The sequence below is a fragment of the Thunnus thynnus genome, chromosome 23 (assembly GCF_963924715.1).
Source record: "Thunnus thynnus chromosome 23, fThuThy2.1, whole genome shotgun sequence".
In the NCBI taxonomy this organism is placed as follows: Eukaryota; Metazoa; Chordata; class Actinopteri; order Scombriformes; family Scombridae; genus Thunnus; species Thunnus thynnus.
In genome coordinates, this window is record NC_089539.1 from 13956815 (window position 1) to 13981446 (window position 24632).

The following is a 24632-nucleotide window of genomic DNA, read 5'->3' on the forward strand; positions in this document are numbered from 1 at the left end:
TACACTCAAAAAAAAGGTATGGTCGTAAATGTACACAATCAGCCAGACTTTTAGATCATTTATATGTTTCAAGGACTGCATGAAGGATATTTAAACTAGAGAGCCAGTTTAACATCTCCTCATGTAATCTAACACATTTTAGAGAATATCCACAAAAAAATTAGAAAATACACCATTTCCTGATTCGTTATCAATCACACTTAATGACACTCACTCATTCATAGTAACACAAATAGGAAATATGTTGTGTTCTACCACGTTATTAAGATTTATGAATCAGTGATTTCGTAATTTTGTTTATGAGAAAAAACAAACAAACTGCATGATGACATCTTCAGAGGTTTGAGGAACCACCACCATTTACCAGGAACATCATGACAGACAAGAGAAAGAACATTTAGAGCAGAGTGATGACCGCTGAGCACGTAGTCAAACTTTTATCATTGTAAGTTTGTCATTTTATAGCCGCCATCTAAAACGCCCAAATATCCTAGAATAGTCTTTTCTTCCCAGAAAAACAACACGGTAAGTCATAATATCAGTCGCAAAAAAACAAATGTTACGTTTGAGTGACAGATGACATCTAGCAACCGTGGTAATCATGATCCGGAGAAGTTGCGCAGTTCAGATGACGTCTATATAAGGTGACAAATTTCCATATTTGGAGGAGGCGGGTGGGCTTCTCTCTTCCAACCGCGAGTGTCACATATCCAACAGCGAGTCGGGACAGTTTCTTAAAAACTGTAACTACGATTGTCGTGGTGTTTACTGTTGCCATGATGATGAAGGTTGCCTAGCTTTAAGGAAATAGAAATATTTTTCTTTCCCTAATCCCAACCAAGTGGCTTTTGTGCCTAAACCTAACCAGACCATAACCACAGTGTTGTCAAACCATAAAACATCATTATTTTTTAACAGTGATTTGTAACCGTTTTGGAAAGTACAGACAAATGTTATCCTGCCGATAACCGCTGATAGAGGCGCCAAGTTGTGGAGTGCATGGTCAAACAAGCTATTTGGTCATTTAATTCAGAGGACTTGTTACAAATATCCACACAGATCTGTGTGTGTGCGCGTGAAAGACTGACAAAGCCATCATTTCTTGTAAAGCATATCAACATATTTCCCAAATGTTAGTTTATTTGTGTTTGCGGGTGATTCAACTTAATGGCTTTGTATTTTAGTTGCAATCCCCCAGAAAAACACAGCAGTAAAGATAAGATGGTGAGACAGTTGAAGAGAGATAAAAGGTTTAGTATGTGTCGGCTGCTCTCTGACTCACACAGCCTTGACCTATAACGGGGAAAAAGACACTTTAAGTAACATTTAAAAATCAAGATTTAATAAGCGGTGCTACTAATGCTGCTTATATACTGTGCATCTGCTCCTCTGTGATTGGTATAGTGTTGATCAGGTAAATCACTACGGAATGATGGCTTTTATTTGGATTAATATTTGCAATATACCTTGCGTACCAGGTAAAAACTCTTAAAATGTGGTCAGACAACACGTTATATGAACTGCTTTGTTTCAAGAATACTGTCCCCTTACAGCTGTGTCTAGTTGAGTCACTACAATTTACCTGGTGAGTAAAATGTTCTCCTTAGTAATAGGAATGATTGTCAAAAATTGGGAAAAATAAGACCCAGATTGTTTTGAAAGAGATTATAATTTGGTCTTCTGGTCTCCATGTTGCTAAGCAATAAACTTCCTTTCTCCAAACCAAAAGCTTATTTATAGCCAGAATAAATTAAATATAAACAAGCTTGCTTGATACAGATTCCAGTTATGAGGTACAAGTTTATATTGTGGTTATAAGCTCCCATGGATCATGTCTCATGCAATCACAGTGTGTGGTCAGAGAGAAATGCACATGAAATAATGCATGTGGGCAGAGAGTTAGTGCCGTCAGATTCATGGCTCCTGCAAGAGTGTACAGTACGTTTTTGACTGTGTTTATGTGTGTTTATAACATTAGTGTGTGTGTGTGTGTGTGTGTGTGTGTGTGTGTGTGTGTGTGTGATACAGTGGTTTGGGTGTTTGACATGACAGGTGTGTGTTGAGTGCGCAGCATGAGTCTAAAGTGTATGTTGCAAGCTCAAGTTCTGATTTAGTGAGAGGCAGAGGGGATTGTGGGAAGCAGAAATGTGTGTGTGTGTGTGTAAGAGAGAGAGAGAGAGAGAGGGTTTGTTGAAGATGATTTTTACTGCAGCCATTAAAGCTCCATTATCGTGATGGATTATTATCTGCCTTATCGGGGGCCTGGAGACACACACACACACACACACACACATACAAACACACACACACAAAACATTGTGCATTTGTGCACAAGCATGTATATGCACACACACAGGTTATCAGCATGGGAATGAGCATGAGGATAAGAGGCGTGTGTGTGTGTGTGTGTGTCTCTGTACGCCGACCCCTTGACACACATTGCAGAGTTTGAACCTCTTTACATTGGAATGCTAATGTTTTCTAAAGAAACCATAACTCAGCAGAGAGGGAGACTGAGAGATTAAGAGAGAGAGAGAGCAACAAACAGACGGATAGAGGTAGAGGCAGAGAAAGCGAGAGAGAGCACAAATATATTATCTAACCGGAGTGCATTAGCCCATCCTTGAGCAGGTCAACCGCCTGCTGCACACACACACACACACACACACACACACACACACACACACACACACACACACACACACACACACACACACACACACACACACACACACATCTTACAAAGTTGCTCAACTAGAGATTTTCATTTATAGATTATTCTGAAGCCAGAGGGCTGTTTTTATCAGAAAACTGTGTCTGCACACTTCAGGGCAGTGAATTTTAAACAGTTCAACAACTTCACCTTGCTTTGACTGACTTAGGGGAAATTATGTTCTATGAACCATTAGAGTCCAGTCCTGCGTCTCCATAGATCAGGGCTGCACACACTGGCTGACCCACTTCCACAAATCAATTTAACAGAAATTACAGAAATAATTTAGTTACTCCTACAGTCCATTTCTGTTTTACTTGGTAACAACAAAAGTTATTTTGAGAAAAATTACTCATTATAGAGCATTTTAAAACCTGATGTGTCATTATATTATAAAACTCTGAACGCCAAAAACAGCAGAAAGGCTGTACAGAAAGTTCGATCATAAATGGAAAAGTGGGCTTGAATACTCGGATTATGAAAATGCAAAGCAGCTGTTCAGTTTGTCAGTCTGTTAGTTAGCAACAAAATCTAAAAAGAAAACAAATTTCAATTAAATGTAATGAAAATTTTGGTCATGGACAAAGGAAGAACTTTTAAGTTTAGGATGTGGATGATGCAACCATGAGAGAGGTTATAAATCCTGAATTTAAATGATAGATTCCCATACTTTCCGACATTTTGAAAATATTTAAAATTAAAATTACTTGTAGCTTTTTCGATAAATCCATACTGTTTTCTAATAGTTGCATTGCCTAAACGTTAGCCTGCAAGCAGTAAAAGTAAGGAGTGCAGGTGAAAGAGCAACTTTGCCAGGAAAGAAATGTACAACGTTAAAAAAAATACAAACTGAGGTGAAAAAGTCAACCATTAAAAAAAAAAAAAAACCCTCCAACTTCATAACAGACTTTGTTTTAGGAGGGAGTGGGTGATGGTCAGGATAGCGAGAACGACTGGAGGGCAAAGTTTGACCTAATATTCCTCAGCAATGGCATACCAAGATGCAGGAAGTAAAGATACAATCAACAAGAGATTTAAAGAAGGCACCAGACACCTCAACAGCAACACTAAGCGCTGGTAGAAACACCATTATGAGTAAGAGCAAAGGGATGAGTTATAATGGGCCTGTATGGAATATTATAATCCCTGTCACTCTGCCTGTCTCTAAATTTAATCCATTAGGTTCTAACAGGCTTACACTGTTTGTAGACGGCTTTATAAGTTGGCTTCCTGTACCGCACCAAGCCCAAAAGAGCCTGAGTCAGAAGCCATGCAACCATACATGTGTGAATGAGTATGTGTGTGTGCTCTGTCTTAGTCCAGCAATGTTGTAGTCCGGGCAGTGCGGCTAACGACACCGGCTAACGAGCTGCATTGGGAATAGATCTCGAGGACTTGTAACTAAAACTGCTCCTGCAGGACTGAAAATACTGCGCTCGTTTGGCAATAACAGCTGAATAAAAATACAAGAGAAGTGTGTGTTGTGGGCAATTCAACATAACTTGGTAATTTTATTTTAATACGTTATTTAATCAGGCAAATTGACTATATGACCATATTCATATTTACAGGCTGAGCTTCTGGGTGCAGTTAGTCAGGACCGAACACACACACACACACTCACTAGGAGCTCTCTCTGTTTTCTGCCTCGGAGTAATTGTCTGGACAAGCAAAGACTAATACAAGTGAAACTACAGAGAGAGAGAGAAGTGGGCTTGTGTACAGTATGTATGTGTATATAGTGAAACATGGATTAAACAGCTTAAAGTGGCCCTCCAGGAGCAACTATATACAAGGCTGGACTTACAGCACTAATAGCTGCAGGAATAAGCAGCAGAAACAGACTCCGGCATTGACTGTGTATAGGCGTAACCTCCCGATGGGACAATCTGAAGAGATGGAAGCAATTTTACAGCATTGAGGCTGTAGAAGAGATTTTCATGTTTGGAATACTTATTTAGATTATAAAACAAAGGAAATACAATCTTTCATCATGTAAAATGAAGCCTGAAATGCCTCTAAAAACATTTCTTTCATCAAGCATTTAGCTTATACTAAACCATGGCTAGAAAGGGTCTGAAACACTTTCTTGAAGCTACACAATTTATCACAAAAGAGGTTTACTTTAATCTAAACCAAGCTGCAAAATCTGTGGACAATAATCAAATCTGTGAGCATAACTGAGTGAAAGACAAGTTGGAGTTTGATATGGACTTCATTTGTCTTTTATGGACTGTTTTTAACAAAAAAAACAACTGTTCAACTGAGTTTGTTCCTTTTCATATTGTCTCATCTGACCAAAAACATCAGGAAAAATGGAAAAAGTACAATGTAAATGGTTGAATTTGTTTTCCTATCCTATAAATCATCCCATGATCCTAAATATTAACCCTAAATTTGAGATCTGCTCATTTATGGCGTAGCCACACATTGGTCTCCCACCTGCCACCTGCTCATATATCGTCATCGTTTTTAAATAAAAAAAACAGACTGAAGGCAGACATTGTGGCAAATTGTTTTCTTGCATGATATAGTAACTATACAACATGTCGTTAATTACTGTTATGGCAGCCACAGTCTCAGCAATCTTCAAATTAAATTCAGAGTTATCAGAACCAGCTCTCTTTTCAGCGAGCGAAACCTATTGAATTTTTTTCTGTTAACATAATTCTCTTTCATTGGATTTGTCCTGTGTTGTAAAAGTCACAATGATTTTATAGCTGTCTTATAATAAATTCATCCAGGCTGGCTGAGTGTCAGGAAAAGGAACTGGAATCTGTCGAAGGAAACGTCAGCCAGAGACGTGTGTGAGGCCGGACAACGACTGCCATTGTGGACTAAGAGTTAACGGGTTCACACAGGGACCAGGAAAGTATGCAAGCGGAGAGCTTGTTCCTCTGCGTTTGTGAGCATTAAAGTGTTTGTCCTTCACCTGTCACCTACTCATCGTCTCATTACAGACGACAGAGGAAGGAGAGACGGAAAGAAAGAGGATGGCAGAGATTGAGGTGGGAATTGAAGCAGCGAGAGAGAGAGAGAGAGAAATGGGGAAACAAACACGGGCAGCGCTGAGTGAAATCCCTACAGACAAACAAACAGACAGTGACAATAACTGAGATGGAGCCGGGAAAAAAAAAGAAAGAGAGAAGGTAAGAAAGAAAAAAAGTGGGCAGAAATCAAGAAGAGGGAGGGGGCGGGGGGTGATAAAAGGAGACGGGGGGAAAGATCAAGAAAGAAAGAAAGTCAAGGACAGAAAAAAGACAAATGCATGTAAAAAGCAGCCGACTGGTAAAGCCATTAAGCCTGGATTCAATAAATCTGCATAAAAACCAGCAGTTAGTCTGTAATGGCCAACGACGGCCAGTGTGTGTGTGTGTGTGTGTGTGAAATGGGTACTGAGGGTCAGACATGTGTGTGTGGGTCCGTCCGACTGTCTCTCCTTTTGTCTGTAGTTGGGAGCGTGTTTGTGTGTGTGTGTGTGTGTGTGTGTGTGTGTGTGTCGTCGAGGACCTCTGCATCGTATTTAGAGAGAAAACAATCATCCTCGGAGCAGGAAGCAGAGCTGCCTAATGAAAGTCTAGAGAGACCCCAGACCACAATGCAGCACAAATGGATGGGTCTGACTCTCTGCCCTACACAACCCCCAAACCCCTCTACTCCTCCTCCTCTCCTCCTCCCTTCCATCCTCTCTCGACTTCACGTCAGTCTCACATTTTCATTTGAACACAGACACAAACGACTTTTTCCTTTTCAACACAGTATGTCAAGGTAAACGGAGCTGTTTTTAAAATCAAATCACGTCTTTGTAAGTACACTGCAAGTCTCTCACCCGAATGCTGACCATGAAAATGATGCATTTTAATTGTTTTTTTTTAATCTAGAAGAGACCAACAGCTTTCGATGCGTTGGCCTAATAATCAAATATTCAAGCTGTGTGGCCATGTGAGGCCTGCTCGGCGCTGTCTTGTTTGTTGTCTTTTGTCACAGGATTTTACCAGGTCGGAACTTGAGACGTGAATGTTTTTGCTTTCATGTCTCAAGTCAGGTTTCAAGTTCTCATTTTTTGTGAATTAAGTCTGACTCAAGTCTAAAGCTCTAGGGAAAGATACAAATGTGGGTAAAAACTTTAAGCATGTGCTTTTTTGCCTTCTAAAAACAAGACTCTCAATATAATTTCCATCAGCTTTAAATCATCAACATCTTCCTCGCTGACTCTCTTATGCTTCCATTATGTTTCTGTTCCTTTATTTAATATTGTGGTCATACAATTCAATAACTCAATTTAGTATTTACACAAGTTTGATTTTCGTCCATCTACTGTATGACAGCTTGCAGCTTCGATGTTAACTCTTCACCAGTCACCATAAGAAATTAAAACAGCACAACAGTCGTCGAAAACTGTCCTTAAAGCAGTAATTCCAGGATGTTTATCATTAGGAAACTCTCTCACACACACACCTACATACACAGACGATCAAAATAACAATAATTATCCTTTTTTTTTTTATCACAAGGGGTGTTTATATTCCACATCCACAGACACACACCCACACAATCAGTGTGATTGTACAATACAGAAGTTCCACTACACATTATCAGCTGTGATGTTTAAATTCCAGCTCCGCCCCATCCTGTTTTTGTATCTCCTGTCAATCAAAAAACACCCAATCAGTGACCCGGACACCGTGAGGGGTCCTCGCACAAAGTTCCCATGTCGTCTGCCAGTCTGTGAAGAGGGCATCACTTTGCCACAGGCCATAAGGTTGTACAGCTGAAAAAATAATGATTGCAACTATTTGAAACCTCAACTGTTGTATTTTTTACATGTTGTGTTTTCCATTTTTTGCAGAGATAACACCGACATCACATCAAACATTTAAGTAATTTAAAGATTTAACATTTAAAAAATGACAACTTGCATTTATAAAGACTGATAGCCACACACTCAGATTAGAGTTTTTCTTATTCGCAAAATGAAACGATCTCTATTACAGCGAGGATTTATTGATCCAATTGTGAAGTCCTCAGGGATGGTTCTTGACTCAACAGGCACCCGGCCTTGGAAACCTGTGTTGCATAATTTTTAAAATGCATGTAAGCCAAAAAGAAAGTAAGTATTCTCATCTTTATCCTTGTGAAACCTTCTATTTGGGGATCATACTGTAACAATGAGATTTTAAGTCTGTAATTGTGTGGTATTTTCCTTCATTACATTGACTTGTAGAGTTGTAAATATGTGGACTCAGTTCTCACTGAGGTTTCTCCAGTTTGAGTTGGCTCAGAAACACTCGCAATCACTCACTAGGAGCCGTTTTTGTTTTAGCAGATAGAGAGTCATGGGCTGACAATTCATACTGGATTCATAAGAGCAGCAATATAACGTCCGACTCAGCCAGTAACACTTAATACATTTTTTACAACATGAAACACACGCGAATGTGCGCACGTATAGACTAAAAACGGGCCACGGACACACACACACACACACACGCACTCTCTTGTACTTTCACGCATGCAAACACACAGTGTGTAAACTTTGTCTTGATAGCTTTTCCACATAATGGAACGTTCACACACACACACACACTCGCAAATATGCACATACACACAGTCAACCAGTTCTTATACCTTCACACTTCGGGCCAGAGAGAGAGACTTCCTGTGTGTGTGTGTGTGTGTGTGTGTGTGTGTGTGTGTGTGTGTATGTGTGTGTGTGTGTATTACGATGCCAGTTCTCTTCAGTGGTCATTAGAGACATCATTGAGCCATAATGGTTATTATTATGACTATGGCACAGAAAACGGCTCTTTTAGTAAAACCTCACTATTGGAAACTGCGTTACTTTTGTAGTTCAGCTGAGGTTAAAGACAGACATGGAAACAAACACACAGGAACAGACGACCGAATAAACATCTTCAGCAAATCCGTCCTTTCAAGACTAACAGCTCACCACCAGGCTTGGTGCTGCGCTGGCGATTTAGTTTCGGTCACAGACACCACATGTAAGGACTGACTGAATTTAACATTAGTCTAGAGCAGAGCTTTTTCAAATTCGTGAGACGAGGGAGAGACGACGTGAAGCAAAGATACTTGCGTGAGGTGAAAAGGGCAGGTGCACGCTGGTGTTCTGAAAAACATCTGGAAGTTAGTTACGGCAGCTTAACCTGCTGATTTGGTTTGTTTATCAACACAGTCAGCAGTTGGTTCTGCAGCAGTGGCTGCTCATGGAGACAAAATGAAGTGAGTTTTGATACTACTTTAAAGGTGAGTTTAGGCAGAAAACAAGACGACTTGTGTCATTCGTGCCAATTTGACAGCCAGACTTGCTACTGTGCTAATTCATTTCTACAATAACTTTAACTCTTGTTGATTTGTAATCACTCTCACTGAATTTGTTATATTTTATCCAACACGTTTCACAATCACTTCCAGTAAAAGCTTCAAAAGGTCCTTTATTGGCTGTGTACTGAGTTTTCATACATAATGAAGGTAGAAGATTCACCTTTAAAGCTGTTATAATTTTAGTTAAAAGGGAAAAACATCTGTTGTTGCAGTGGTTGCTGCTTTGCTATTGTGGGCCAACAAGGCTCTTTTCTCCACTTTAAGCTTTAGTGGCAAAATAAATGTAAATGTTTAATTGGGAATTCACATTTCAGAGGGTTAAGTATTGCTAAACTGTTATTTTTTTCATGTTAATTGTCTTTATTGGATAGCAAAGAAGTACAAAACATTGGTTTGGATGGAGGAGGATGACATGCGATAAGGGTCCAAGGTTGCATCTGGACTCAAATCATCACATGTAAGTGGTACAAACATGAAAAACTAATTCATGTCTGTAACAATATGTTGCATTGTTGTATCACTCAATACCAGACTGGAGATTCAGTAAACATGATGGATTAAAACAATTCAACGTGTGTTTGGTTCAAAAGCTGCTGGCTGATGCAGGCGCTGTGGTTCTTGTGCAGAGATGATAGCTTCTATTTTTGCCACGACGCTCGGCTTTTTGTTTTTTGTTTGTTTCGTCGTATTGTGTCGCATCGTGAAGCAAATCTTTTGTTCTGTTACATCTGCTGCTGAGTAACAACCCAAAACATGTCGAGAAAACTCCTGTGTTTTATTTTCAATTTCAAAAAATGATACTTTTATAGACATATACTCCTCTTTTTTTTTTTTTGTTGCATTGGATGTGTATTGAATGTGTCAAGTTAAGTTACATCTCATCCTTAAAAAACATCTTTGGAGGTCTTTTTTTTTTTGGAATGGTGAAATTTACTTTTCAGTTTTCACAACTGTCAGTACTGTCAAACCTCCCTACAGTTGTACGATCAGTTTGGCAGCAGGGATTTCACTCAGCGGTGCCTGAACTCACTGTCGAACCTCCCTAAGATTTCTCGGTCTTAACAGTAATGCAATGAGTCTTCTGTAGTGGGAGGCAACCAGTCGATAAACCTTCTTTTAGCAGAAAGGAGAATTACATCAAATGCTGTGTTAGTGAAAAAGTTTTGAGCTGGTGACACGTTACAGAAGCACGCTGTCAGGTACACGAGCCTCCAGTGGTCATTCAAGACGGCTGCGCATTTGTGAAAATGCGAGTGCGGGATATGCAGGTTTCCATGTGTGTTTGTGTGTCTGTCCGTGTGTGCTTTACATGCTATTTTAGTATGATCCTAATGGCTTTACAGAGTGCCAGGCATTTTAACAGAGCCAGGGAGAGGCTTGTAAAACACACACACACTCACCACAAGACAGAGAAGAGAGGCTGGCACACTGGAACATGGTGGTCTGGAGGGAGTCGGTGTGAGAGCGTGTGTGTGCATTAAGAGGGTCAGCCAGGGTGATGCTGACACATGATGAAGGAAAACGAGAAACACGGGCCTGAATGAAAGCCTGGCAGTGTGAGTCTGTGATTGTGTGTAGGCAGGGTCGGGGTCTAAAGCAGACACATGGCGCCAAGTGGCATTGCGTGGGTATGGGTGGGTTTGGACAGAGAGAAGGAGGGAGAGGCAGAGAGATTCAAATTGTGATGTTGTTACGGGAAACATTTCACCAAAAACAGAGTAAAAATAAATAGCTAAACTAGCTCTCATATGTACACTGACATGGAGCGAGGTAATGGTAAAGGGGGACCTCTGAAAGACGGGAAGGTCAACTTAGGAGAAAGAAAAAACAAAGGAGAGAAGAAGAAGTGGAGAGAGTGATGGCAGAAATAGAAGAGAGAGTGACAAAAAGATAAAAGAATGAGAGGAGAGAAAGAGAGAGTTTTAACTGAAGGCCAAACCTCAGAATGAAAAAGTGTCCTTATTGCTCTGCACATATTGTAATAAACTGTGTTTTTTCCATCCAATTTTGACCAAACAGTTGAATTAGCATTCTTTTAAATAAAACTGTTTGGCTTTAATTTTAGAGAGAAACTTAAAAAAAAAAAGTATTTATGTAAATCCTCAAACAATTACTGAATCTTGTTTTTATCTCTGGAGCCTAATAAACTTGAAAAAAATTGGAAATATCCAGCGTTTTTTTTTTAATTAGTTTACCACTAGCTGTGTATACTTTTGTTTGCAAATTCAAAGTCATACAGATTTGTGAATTTGAATTTCCTACTTTCCATGCCTTCATTAGTTTCATTCACTTCCATGCAAGTTGAAGAACCTTACGACTTACTTGATAGGATAGATGGTCTGTCACAGTTAACGTATTGGCTTATGTAACGTAAGGTTATGTTGTGTTGCTTGTATTGCAGTGCAGGCTTCTCAGAATCAGTCTGCACCAAACAAGTGCTTTATATCATGCAGGAAAATGATGTTTATTGCGACGTACTACCTCATTCAAGTGCCTAAAAATGTATTTTAACACTGTAGCGTGCGGAAAACAGCACCAAACAATTTTTGCATACCTTAAAATGGTTAACAGTAATGTAAAGTGTATGTGATTTGTGGTAAATTGGTTAGTATGGTCTTTCAAGACCCCCACCCCCCTGTCCTCAGTTAGAAATTTGGCTTGGATGTGGCCGTGAGCTCAGTTTGGTTTAAATGTTTTTAATATTTTCAAATGTTTTTTAAATATAAGTTTGGTGGGATAGAAATAGTGCAGACTACTTGGCTATCTAAAAGCATTCAGTCTTGTTAGATAAGCTTTCACAGCAGCCCACATAATCAGGTTTAATTCAAAGTATGTTTTTCTTTTGAAAATGTGGATCTCTGGCCGCCGGACCGCAGAATACCATCTGCATTTTCTTTTTGGTGAAAACAGGCCGCTGATGAAAAATACCTATGGTAATTGTATGTCCGTGAAAGTCACCCGGATCATTTCTCTGTGCCTTTAATGTACGCAGTGATTAAATAACAACTTCATTCGGAATATTCAAAGTTTATTTAAAGTGACACCATACCACGCAGCGCCATATCTGAAGCACTCATGCTAAACAGAGACATTTCCCAGCATTAAGACATACAATAGGGCTTTCATGAGGACTGTAGGAAACTAGTCCTGCTGTACCTAACCACACACTCTGTCACATAGCTCCGCGAGTGTGTGTGTGTGTGTGCATGTCTAGAGTTACCATTTTTCAATGTATACCACATGTAGCAACCATGTATTGCCTGATATGTTTTCAATATGGAGAAAAAGACAGAGAGAGAGAGAGAGAGACAGGGGAAGCCAAGAAATTTTAAAATTTAATAATGTACTGTTTATATCAAATATATACAAAAACAACTGGTTACCATGACAATGGGGCGACAACTAAGTGAGCAGGTTAGCCAATCTTTCCTCAACTTTCTCTATAAGCCTCACCTTTTCTTTCTCTATCCTCGTTTTCTTTTCTCTCCTCCCTCTCTCAGATGACAACTTTTTCAACAGTAAAATAAATAACACTCTTCTCTCCCCTCCAGGCTCCGTATATGAACCAACTCTCCTCACGCTGCCAAATGTTTGAAGCCGAGTTTACTCGCCGTTAAATAAAACGTCTGAAACACTATTTGTTCCGCAGCCAGGTGCTTGTCGCCAGGTGACCCGCTGAAGTAAATCTTTTCAATAATGTCAAAAGCAGCGCCAAAAACCTGCCAGGCCAACCAGTGTGGGCCATACTCCTAAACACACACACATCCACACAGTTACACACACACACACACATACAGCAAGAACAGTCACACACACTCTAACATGTCACATACACATACAAACACACACATACTCAGTGGCTACTTTTAGGGATTGATAAATGAGGAGTGACAAAATGCCCTCATTTTTTCCACATTTTTCAAAATAGATCACATTCACGCTCTCTCACACACACACATGCACGCACAGTAACTGAGGACTGACAAATGTCTTCACTTGCATGTTTTTTTCCTCCTCATCTTTCACACAAGTACAAACACAAATACAAACAAACGGTCTCACCTGTTCCTGCGTCATGCTGCGCAGCTGCGTCTGCCAGGAGGCGGAGTCAGAACGGTGATAGGCGGGGGGCGGGGCGAAGTCCTGCAATATTATAGGGTCTCGCTCCTGACACAGTGAAGTCAGGTGACTGATGTACAGCTTCAGTTTACTGCGATTCTGATTGAGATCCAGGAGAGGAGAGAGAATCTGAAGGAAGGAAGGAAGGAGAGTGGAAAATGAGAAGACAGGGATTTTATTAAATTTTATTACACAATATAACAACCAAAAAAAGCTCAATACTGCTCATGATAACTGTTGATTTTTGCAGGAAAACAAGTCACAAAAACAGATGTTGCATGCTGATCTAAACCACAAAGTTTCATCAGAGACCAAGAGAGAAAATGTGGCAGACTAAGAGAGAGTTCAAGCTGATTGTTAATCATCATCTATCACTAGAAATGTGTCCACATACATACAAACATTTCATCATAGACCTTCTTAAGGTATAACGAGCACACAGAGAATAACTCAGGTGTATCTCAGTTGCTTCATCAGATATTCCAGTAATCAGTCTCAATGCTAAACATCTGTTTCTAAACTTTCATTGTACATGTGACTCATGTCTTTCTATCAAAGCCAGGCGCGCGGTAGACACTTTAGCTGAAAGTATGAACTTCACGAAATGCCACAAAATATAACAGACATTGAAAATGAACATGTGGAATGAAGAAAGAGATGAAGGTGAGAGTGATGGGAAATGAAGAGATGACAGAGGATATGATGTGGTAAAACCAGAAATCTGAATACTGTAAACAATTAAGTGATTAAAGAGTAAATTGGATAAAGAATTACATGAGTTGTTTAATCTGATTACTGTAAAACCCCACTGAAAGTGGTCAGTAATCAGATTTTTCCACTACCATATTTCTTCTATATTTATCTGAGGAATCTATTGACTGATGTGGAAGCTGCTGCTTTAGCATGCATTTCAAAATAAATATGGGAGACACATGGTTAAGCCTGTTTACAAAAGCCACTAAGTGGAATGAGAACATAGACCAGATCTATGCAGTTTGCTAAAATAGCTGAGGGCTAATGTGTTAGATTCAGAGACAAGTGTTTGAAATGATTTATGTAAAAATTATGTAAAATTGAAGTTTATCTGAAAAGCATTAGGAGGCTCAGCCCGCTTGCCCAGATAAATGTTTATTTGCCAGAGTTGTGTTTCCCCGAAACTCTACAATGGAGGCAACGAGTGCAAAGTTAGAACAACCTAAACTAGACATAAGTACAAGAATAAGACCCAGGATGAAACATACAGTGAAACTCCAGTATCAAAATCAGAAAAAAACACTATTTCCATGTACTGTACATGCCATGATTTTTTTTTTAACTTTGGTAATAACTTGTATGTTCGAGGACTTGTCCTGTAGTGTGCAGTTAACAGCTTTGAGCCAAGAAAAACACAAACAAACAAACAAACAAACAAAAAAACCCCAGTCTGATTCCCTGGTGTGACGGTTGTTAACAGCAGCATTGTTTCACAGTGGCCATGACTAATGTGTGTGTGTTTTTCAGTGTGAGGGTGAAATGGGCAAAACAGATATACACACATTCTGGGGGTATGAGACAGGACCCCCCAAGAGACACACACACATACACACAGATAAGATATACAGTACACACACACTTCTCCTTAGGGAATTACAAGATTTAAGTGCAGAGGAAGCATGTTAAGAGGCCTGGTGTGTATGTGTGTGTGTGTGTTGGTAAAGTGTATTTAATCCCAGCAGTGTCTGTCCACACCCTGCGCTCCGTGGCCATTGTCACTCAACACACACACACACACACGCATGCATGCACATACGCATGTGCACACACACACACACACACACACACACACACACACACACACACACAATCAAGAGCTTCGATGGCAGGATCCTTTCACTCAGCGCAGTAACATCTTTATCTCTCTGTCTGTCTGTTTGTGCTTTACATCAACTCTATAACCAGCTTCTCCCTTCACTATTTAGATTCAGGTACTGCAAATATCCATCTGATGCCGTGTCAGGTTTCAACTTGCCTTTGATAGTCGATATATTTAATTCAGACAGAATGCAGAGTCCTTTGTCTCTCTCTTTGTGCAGTGTGGAGGTTGTGTGTCAGTATGAATTATGCCAATTTCATATAAAATATTTATAAAGCACTCTTTGATTTGTTGGCAGCTGTTTTTTTTTTTTTTTTACATCTGCAATCATGTTAGCTAACTAGTGAAACTAAACAAGCAAGGTTAAACTGACTACAGAAGGTGACAATTTGAAGTCTCTTTTTTTGATTTGTGGCCATAAAGCATATGTGAAATAATAAAACATAATATATTGAAAGAAATATATAAACATATAAACATATAAAAGTATGGACTTCACCTCCATCATGTCAATTTTTTAGCTTGTCAGCTTGTCGTACATCGTAGCTTGTATGCTGTATTTACTGCACCAAACAAAGTGACTGATGTTGTCTTGTTGCTTGCATTTTATCTTTATAATGACTGATGTGATAACCTAAAACCAGGAATTGTACCCATCTCAAACACTCCAGTAATCTGACAGCCTTTCTCAGCTGTCAAAACCGTGAAAAAACAAGCTGCAGATAGGCTGCTTTTGGGACATTGACAATATTTGAATAAAACATATAAAACACCACGTATATATATTCAACATTCATTATTCAGTTGCTCCGTGTGTTTGAGAATCCTGATAAACAAATAAAGTGAGTACATGTGGGTGTTTTTCATCAGAAAAAAAGGAAACTATCTTCACATTCTTCTCTAGCAGAATTGCTGCAGCAATGAAACCTGACAGTAAATCAAAGTATCTGTCACTTCTCATTCTGAGTCCTTACCTTATTTACTATGAACACAAAACACACACACACAAAAAAAACTACAGATTTTTGGTATTCTCTGTTGGTGAGTTCATAAGATGCTAAACCACCTTCACGGCTCACAGCTGCTCTTTTCTCCCTCTCTCTCTCTCACACACACACACACCATTATATATCGTATGTGTATGTGCATCAACCCCTACAGTACTTGCAGAAACACTTTATGACACAGAAAACCATGCATATACAGAAAACACGCACTCATGTAAGGTCATTATCAGAGTTGTAAATAGCTCTAGTTACTGTATTTTCCAGTGAGGACGTGCCAGTAGGTTACAGTCCATTACGAAATACATTACTGAACATTTCCCTTTAGGGCAGAGAGGGAGGTAGACGGAAAAGGAAAGAGAAGCAAATAGAAAGTGATGGAGTTAAAGGCTGCAGGGACCCTACACATTACGCATTTTAAAACGCCTCCGTTGCTGTACGTTATGATGTATGCTGACAGTGACAACGCAACAAGACGCTCAACGAGCACATTATTTCTCCGAGACTGTTGTGTAATATGACAATATGTGAACACGTCTCTCTGAGATCTGGCTTTACTGCTCTAAAAACATACTCAACATGTGTGCAACAGCTGTTTTCTCACACTTTTTAATCTGGACTATTCTGTCAAAAAGCCTAAAAAAAAAAAAAATCACTGTCCACACTTTCCAGACCTGCAGTGGAGCTCTGCGGATCAAATACAAGACAAATGAGAAACAGACAGAAAGAATGGAAGGAATGATGGCGATATAAGGAAGACATTTAGGGAGAAATAACAACACCAGTGCTTTCTTTTCCTTTCCAAGAACTATTTAATGGCTTACAGAAAAAGAAATATTAAAAATAAGACTGAATTTACCCCAAAAATAATATTATAAAATCAGAAAAAAACCCTCCTAACCTCTGAAAGTCTACGCAGGACTTTAAGTGTTTGAATTTACTGATTTTATTAAGGAGTACAGTATGTATGTACATTTATGTTTTTATTGTATTACACTGCCTGCTACAGCAAACGTATGCTGTGTGTGTTTAATGACTCCGTGGTGCTTTTCAGTGCCTTACTGCACTATGAAACAATCCCAGAGGCGACATAATTTTACACAGCACTGTGTGTGTCAGGGTGTGTGTGTGTTTGTGCGTCTTTATTAGCCTCCTACGCCTGCCTACCAGACTCTTACTGTACTATGAAACAACTCCAAGGAGAGACATTTAGCTAGCCTCACTGACTGGCTGCATTTTAAAAAAAAAACCTTCTATGGCCACATTATATGGAGGAATCAGGATTTTTCTTTCTCCACAGTTACCTCTGAGACATGTGCACACAAGCATTCACATGCTGTATATTTGACCAGGAGCAGCTTCTACAGAGCGGGTTTAGTTTCAGTGCAGAAGACCTGACCAGGCTACTGTATCGTTAGAGGTAACTTTGCAAACGAAGCGTTCACAGCAGTCTGGAGCTCTGGCTTTTGACTTGCATGGAGCATATTTACTAGGGGTGGGTTAAAAATTGATTCACATAAGAATCTTGATTCTTATCTCCTATGATTCTGTAACGATTCACAAATGTCAAAAATCGATTTTCTAAATGTTAGTTAATAACAGGAGGTGGAGCTTAACTGTGATGGCAGTGCAGCACATGGACAGTCTACAGCAGGCACAAGCTCTGCTGCAGAGTTATCTTATAGTTCATCTTCAAAAATGCAGCGGTTGCAAACATTTTTTTATTTAATGACTCAATAATTACCTTTGCGAGACGAACGTGAACTTTCTACACCATCACCTAGAAACTATCATTAGTGGACAGAGCAGTGAACTCCAGCAGTAACAAACCAGACCGGCTGACCAACACACACACTGCAGCATTAAACAACTTAAACCAACTCTGAGATGAAGAAAATAACTTGGTGCTCAGTCTGTTTCACCTCTAAAACCCTGCGCCCACTCAGTGTCACACAGCGATGGCTTTCCCTGGAGCTAACAGTTCAGCAGAGAGGCTGCTCTCCACTGCTGGAGACATGATGTTAATAACACAGCAGAGCACTCGTCCTCCCCCTCATTCTGTTACTGTCATACAGGCAGGAGACTGCAAGATGCTTTCAGATTAATGAATTCATTAATGAATGCAGTTAACTTTTTAAAATAAAAAGGCTGCTAATCATTTATCTTAATTGCCAGTTATGTTTCATATTGTATTTCAGTGAAATGAGGACACCAGTCAATGGTTTGGCACACAGTATACTGGAGCAGGAGACTGAAAATAGTGTCAAGAATCGATTCTGAATTGAACATCCAAGAATCGGAACTGAATCGCGAGATTCCCAAAGATTCACCCTAATACGTTCACCAGTCCACAACTTTTGGACCTTTAACCATATTTAACATAGACATCTGACATCATAACAGTATAAAACGCCCCCTTAAATGAACCACAATATTGATCTACTTATTAGAGATAAAAAACATTTATACCTCTTCATTGTCTTTCTTCACTGATGCATCTAGTACCTCTGAAGACTATTAAAAATGCAAAAATACCATAAAAACGTCTCAACAATGCTGTGTGTGTGTGTGAGCGGAGTACTACAGTTGTTTCTGAAACAGCACAGAATCCTCTTGTAGGAAAGAACACAATCACTCACTGTTCAGATGTAATGTGCTATGGCGAATTACCCACCTTACACACCAAGAAGAGAGTGCGTGTGCAACTACTCATGAAGACAGAAAAAAAAAAAGAGATGGAGTGTCAGTTGCGTGTGTGTGTGTGTGTGCTGGTTGACCCGCCTCTCTCAGCAGGGAGGTGCTACCGCTAATTAATAACCAGGGTCAAACTTAGATCCTTTGGCGAACCTCTGGGCCTTTAGCATCCCAGTGGGAAATCCCAGTGGAGGAACTGAGCTGAGCTAAAAGCAGCATGTGCTACTCATATGTGCTGCTGCCTCCATTGACCTGACAGCAGATCAAACCAACGCACTCAACATTTAAAGCTGTTTCTACTTATTTTAACATATATATTTCAATGATGTTATAGGAACAAGTGGCATTATTAGATAATCAGTTAATTCCACTAATGTCAACATGTTTAACAGACAAATATAAGAGTAAAGTTTTGAGTTTTTTTCACACTTGTCTCAAGAAAAATTATATTCTCGATGTGATGTGTAATTGATTAAAGTGTTGGCAGGGTGTTTTTGCTTGACTCGATGGTTGTCACGCATGTGCTTTTGAGCCTTAAAAATACTGGGAACAAAAGAAAACAATACAGGAGCGGGGAAAAAAATGGTTTTATCATTCCTGACTTTACTTATTCCGTATGTACTGTACATGTTGGCAAAGCTTACTTAAATCATCCACTGCATCACACATGGAGGTTCAACTGAGAAATTATAAGGTCATGATAGAGATGAAAGATCACGATTGACTTATGAAGCTTCCAATAAGAAAGAGAACGTGATGCATTGGAAGACAGGAGCATCAGTAGTAAAGATACAGATGTTAGGGAAAAAAGATGATGGAAAAAAATGTGTTGGAATTTAAAGAGATGAAGGCAAAATGTGAGGAAAAACAGGACGTCCAGAGAAATCATTAAAAGGAATTAATGAAGGTGGAAAGAAATAATGATAGATAGATAAAAATACACACACATAAACTAGAGCAGAAAAATGAGGACTGTGAAAGGAATGAAGTCCAAGGATGAGATGAGATGTTTCTGACAAAAGAAAAAAAAGCAATATTAAGAGAGGATGAAAGATAAATCGCAGGGAAAAAGAAGAATTTCAAGACTGAATGATAATGAAAGAATGGAAGAAAACTGAACGAATGAAAAAAGAGGCTGCAGAAGAATCACAACACCAGAACCAGATCACGAGCTCACGGATGAGACAGATGTAAGAAAGACAGGAGACGAATGACACGATGAGCACAAACGTGATCGGATCCAGATAAAGAAGACGCTCACCCTTCTGTACAAAACGGCGAACTGAGGGAGAGAAAGAAGGCATGTGATTGGCTAGGCCCAAATGCCCTCCTCATCGTCCTATCGGTTAGTTCAGTCCAACGGCAGCGTGAGTTCGGAGAAAGCAGGAAGTTAATTGTAGACAGACATATCAAGTACAGAAATGTTGGAAAAGTTTTTTAAATATTATCTGGTAATAATTTAAAGTCGCAAGTAAATGTTACATCCAAAGATGGATATTTGATTAGCTGGAAAGTCAGACTTTCACTTGAACCTAAGAGTTGTTAATGAATACAATAGTTAGGTGTAGAAATGTTATTTTAGAGCATGCTCTCATCCACCAAAGAGTCGTGATATCAGATTGAAGGGGTGTGAGGACTGTAGAACTACATTTAGAGGTTTATCCCAGGTGAAGGCTCTCTGCCCTGGATAGAGGACTCACCTGGTCTGGGGAGGGCTTGTGATTGTTGGGTTGCTCCGAGTTGGGAGATGAGACTTTCAGGTGGTCGTCCTCGTAGTTGTCCGCCATCAGCTTCATCCTGTTTTGAGTCTGCAAGAGAAAAAAAAAAAGAATTGTAAACTCTTTAATTTTTCACAAGCCAAGACGGTGATAAACGATCGAATATGCAATTAAGCAACAGGAAAACAACATTTGCCTTTAAAACAACGACACAGGCAGCGTGTGTGTGTGTCAAAAGGGGAAAGCCCTTGCCTCACATTCCTTCAGGAAGAACAGAGGACAGTTTTGGATGACTGCCATGAGCGTTGCCTTTACTAACACACATTCTGTACATGTGTGTGTGTGTGTGCGTGTGCATGAGAGAGAGAGAGAGAGAGAGTGAGACAAAGAAAGTCAAGAATGGAAAGCAAGAAAGAAATGAACGTTTGTCCGGTTCTGCTTTTATGTTAAGATAACACATGTATGGTATTTTTCACATTTTGAACAGCGCGCACACACGCAAACACGCTCACGGCCCCTTGACATGCCACCTGTTGTGTAGCTTGCTAACTGGTGCAGAAAAATAACAGGCTTGTTAACTTGCCACTTGAGGAGAGACAAATATCAGGCTACACACACACACACACAGCGTCACACATGCAGAACTCTACTGTAAATCACTGCATGTAAACACAAAGCACATGCACTCACAAACTGCAATGCACACACTTCCAGTCCAGAAGCACATTGTTGTACAAACATGCAATAACAGTATGTTGACTTTTGTCTTTTCCATTTCCTCCCCTGTCCTTTCCTCAATCACTCTCATCTCTCCCCTCCCTGCTCCTCTTTCTCCTCCTCCCCCCTCCCCCCCCCCTTTCTCCTCCTCCATTAGCTCCACATGTTATACTTCAAGCTTTACAGTAGGCCCGGAAAGAGTGAGGGAGTGAGAACGAGAGAGAGAACGAGGGAGGGAGGGAGTCAGTCTACATCTGTCAGTCTTGTACAATCTAAATCCCCTTAGCCTCTCACTGAGCCCTGCAAGGAACAGGGGCTTAAGCGGGCCAGACTGAGGTTTTGTGTGTGTGTGTGTGTGTGCGTGTGCATGTGTGCGCGTGTGTTTGACAGAAACATAAAGAAATATGTGAATGCCAACTTTCATATGTTTGTTTGAAAGCTAAGTGAAGGACTGCCTTTTCCAGTGTGAGTCTGTGTATGAGCTAGAGATAGTGGCGCAAAATAAACGTATTTCACTCTGTGTGTGTGTTTGGGACTGTATAAGCTTGTGTGTGTGTGTGTGTGTGTACATAAGTCAAGTTGAAGAGAGCCTCCCCTTGCGAGCATACATACACATTATTCATTTCCTTGTTTTCTAAAGACAGTTTTAAAATAAACACACACATATATTTAAAACAAACATGGAAAGTAAACAGTTCATCTTGAAACCACATTAGTGCATAACTGAGTCCCTACTGCACCTATGAACACACACACACACACACACACACACACACACACACCCCGACAGCTGGAGAATGATGTTTATTTGTCTCTGTGTATCTCTTCTTCCTCTCCTCTCCATAACGTCCTTCAGCAAGTAAACCGCCACCGTTAATTCTATTTATTGACCATCTATCCCGCAATTTCACTTTTTCAACCGAGTTTATGTATACAAGCTTTTCTCATGTTCAACCAGAGATGACACAGCTGCATCACAATGCTATTTCACTGTGGCTTCAGAACAGTAAAAATCCTGTTGGAGGCACAAGTTTAGTTTTAAAATAACGTCAACATAATACCACTAATGTCAATATGTGTCATTAATCCACCTTCATACTTGATTAAAGTAGACAGCCAGTGTAACAAACAACTCTGCTCTGCTTGGTGTCCAAATTAAGCGTTCGACTTGTGTTGCAGGGTCACAACTCCTTGACTAACTTCCCCAGCATTATTATCACAAACTACACAAAGCTGGTAGTGTTGAGGCACTGCAGAGGTAGTGGTAGAGTGAATAAAATCACCTTCAGACAATGCTTGGAGCACCATGTTTTACACTGTGAACACAGAACGTGACAGATAATGGTGATTCAAAGTCCATTATCAAGGTTTTGGAATTAATATTCTGCTGAGGACTTTACTTGCATTGGTGCAACGCTCACCTTTGTTTCACTTTGACACGGAAATTTGCATGGTCAGAAAAATAGAAACCATATTGTCTTGATATGTCTCCTTGTTGAACATGTCACTGTGTCCCATTAACCTGCTTTGTATAATACTCAGTATTACTCACATCGAGTGTTCACGGTCTATGATGCCTCTCCTCTATTGTGGTTTAGTGTGTGAGATAATGTTGCAGGAGAAAGAGGACAAGTGTGACCGAGTCTTAAATCCTTTCACCTAACAAGTTCATCTCAGCTATCTTACACATCTTTGGAGTACTGTCAGACATTACTTCATGGTTGTTACACTTAACTTGCTGTCAGTAACAAAACACCAGCACCCAACGTGGGGCTCAAACCCACGACCCTGCGATTAAGAGTTTCATGCTCTGCTGACTGAGCTAGCCAGGCTACACACAAGACTACAAACATGGGAGTGATGGGTTTCTGGGTCTGACTCTCCCTCTAACCCAAATAAAAGCTTAATAGATGAAGAAGACGGTGCTATGTTACACCTAATAAGAAATAATATCATTTAGCTCATAGAGGAAAGAATCCTTTTTAATGAAACAGCCACAGATGTATTGGGATTTTCATGACAGACCTGAGTCAGCATTCTGTAGTCAGTGTCCATCATTCACAATACCAACAGCTGTAAGGGGAAGGTGATTTCACAAGGGGGGGGCCACAGTTCAAAACTCCTGCGCCCAACGTGGGGCTCGAACCCACGACCCTGAGATTAAGAGTCTCATGCTCTACCGACTGAGCTAGCCGGGCTTTTCACAAGTTAGAGAACATGACAGGTGTGGATTTCTGGGTCTGACTCTTTCTCTTACCCAGACAAAAAGTTAATACATGTAGAAGACTGTGGTAGATTACACCTAATAAGAAATAATACCACTTATCTCATAGAGCAAAGACTCCTTTGTTAATGAAACAGTGTGCGTCCTGTATGTGAACTTCTACAACAACCACAGATGTCCTGGGATTTTCATAACAGACTTGAGTCAGCATCCATCATTCACAATGCAATCAGCTATAACAAAGGTGATTTCATAAGTGGCTACAGTTCAAAACTCCTGCGCCCAACGTGGGGCTCGAACCCACGACCCTGAGATTAAGAGTCTCATGCTCTACCGACTGAGCTAGCCGGGCTTCATAACTCATGTAAGACTGACAACAGCCAGGAGGGAAGAGGGTCAGGTTTCCGGCTCTGACTTCTCACATGCCATGCAAAAGTTTAACAGATGAAGAAGACTATGTTAGTTTAAACCTCATAAGACAGAATAGCATTTAGACCATAAAGCCTTTTTCTACTGAAATACATGTGTATGTGTGTATGAATGAATAAATGTGTCCTGTGTGTGAACTTCTACAAGAACTACTACAGATGTCCTGTTTTCCTGACAGAGGACATGATGCATTAAGATACCTGAGTTAGGGCTCTGTAGTCTGTGTCCATCAATCACAACTCCAACCCTTTTAAGAGGGAGATTTCATAGTCAAAGCCAAAACACCAGCGCCCAACGTGGGGCTCGAACCCACGACCCTGAGATTAAGAGTCTCATGCTCTACCGACTGAGCTAGCCGGGCTGTACATAACAAAATAATGGGTTAAATTTTCATTCTCTTGTCTACTCACTTTCTGCTAAACCTACAATATGTTTTTTTACTTTTCTGTGCTCTTTGCATTTTTAATTATGGTGTTCTTTCCTCATTTAATTTGGTACGATCACTAATGTTGTTGCTTAAAAAGTGAAACCAAACACATGAAGTAAATTACTTTTTGGAGGCAGAATTCAGGGTGGGTCTGTAAAACTCCCCATGATAGCATATATTGTAACACATTGATCTCAGCTGTTCTATGCGTCTTTGGACTGTTGTCAGACATGGTATCATGGTCAGTAACAGTTCAAAACTCCAGCGCCCAACGTGGGGCTCGAACCCACGACCCTGAGATTAAGAGTCTCATGCTCTACCGACTGAGCTAGCCGGGCAGTGTACCTCTACAGAAAGCTTCTCCCTTGCAGAAAGGACATTGCAGCAAGTCAT

At 40.1% G+C, this 24632-nt stretch overlaps 1 protein-coding gene and 4 non-coding genes across 10 annotated transcripts in view; all 5 read right to left on the reverse strand.

Moving 5' to 3' along the window:
* LOC137175527 (ELKS/Rab6-interacting/CAST family member 1-like) overlaps nt 1-24632 on the reverse strand; it is a 138714-nt gene that overhangs the window by 4721 nt on the left and 109361 nt on the right. For all 6 annotated transcript variants that reach the window (XM_067581209.1, XM_067581215.1, XM_067581213.1 and 3 more), the window contains 2 exons: nt 20425-20532; nt 13118-13303 (listed from right to left, as the gene is read on the reverse strand). In XM_067581209.1, the coding sequence (XP_067437310.1) occupies nt 13118-13303; nt 20425-20532 (294 nt within the window). The remainder of the gene's footprint in view (nt 1-13117; nt 13304-20424; nt 20533-24632) is intronic.
* On the reverse strand, nt 23285-23357 carry trnak-cuu (transfer RNA lysine (anticodon CUU)). The gene has a single exon. It is a non-coding gene; the product is annotated as a tRNA-Lys (tRNA).
* On the reverse strand, nt 23663-23735 carry trnak-cuu (transfer RNA lysine (anticodon CUU)). The gene has a single exon. It is a non-coding gene; the product is annotated as a tRNA-Lys (tRNA).
* Nucleotides 24101-24173, reverse strand: trnak-cuu (transfer RNA lysine (anticodon CUU)). Its single transcript has one exon. It is a non-coding gene; the product is annotated as a tRNA-Lys (tRNA).
* Nucleotides 24505-24577, reverse strand: trnak-cuu (transfer RNA lysine (anticodon CUU)). Its single transcript has one exon. It is a non-coding gene; the product is annotated as a tRNA-Lys (tRNA).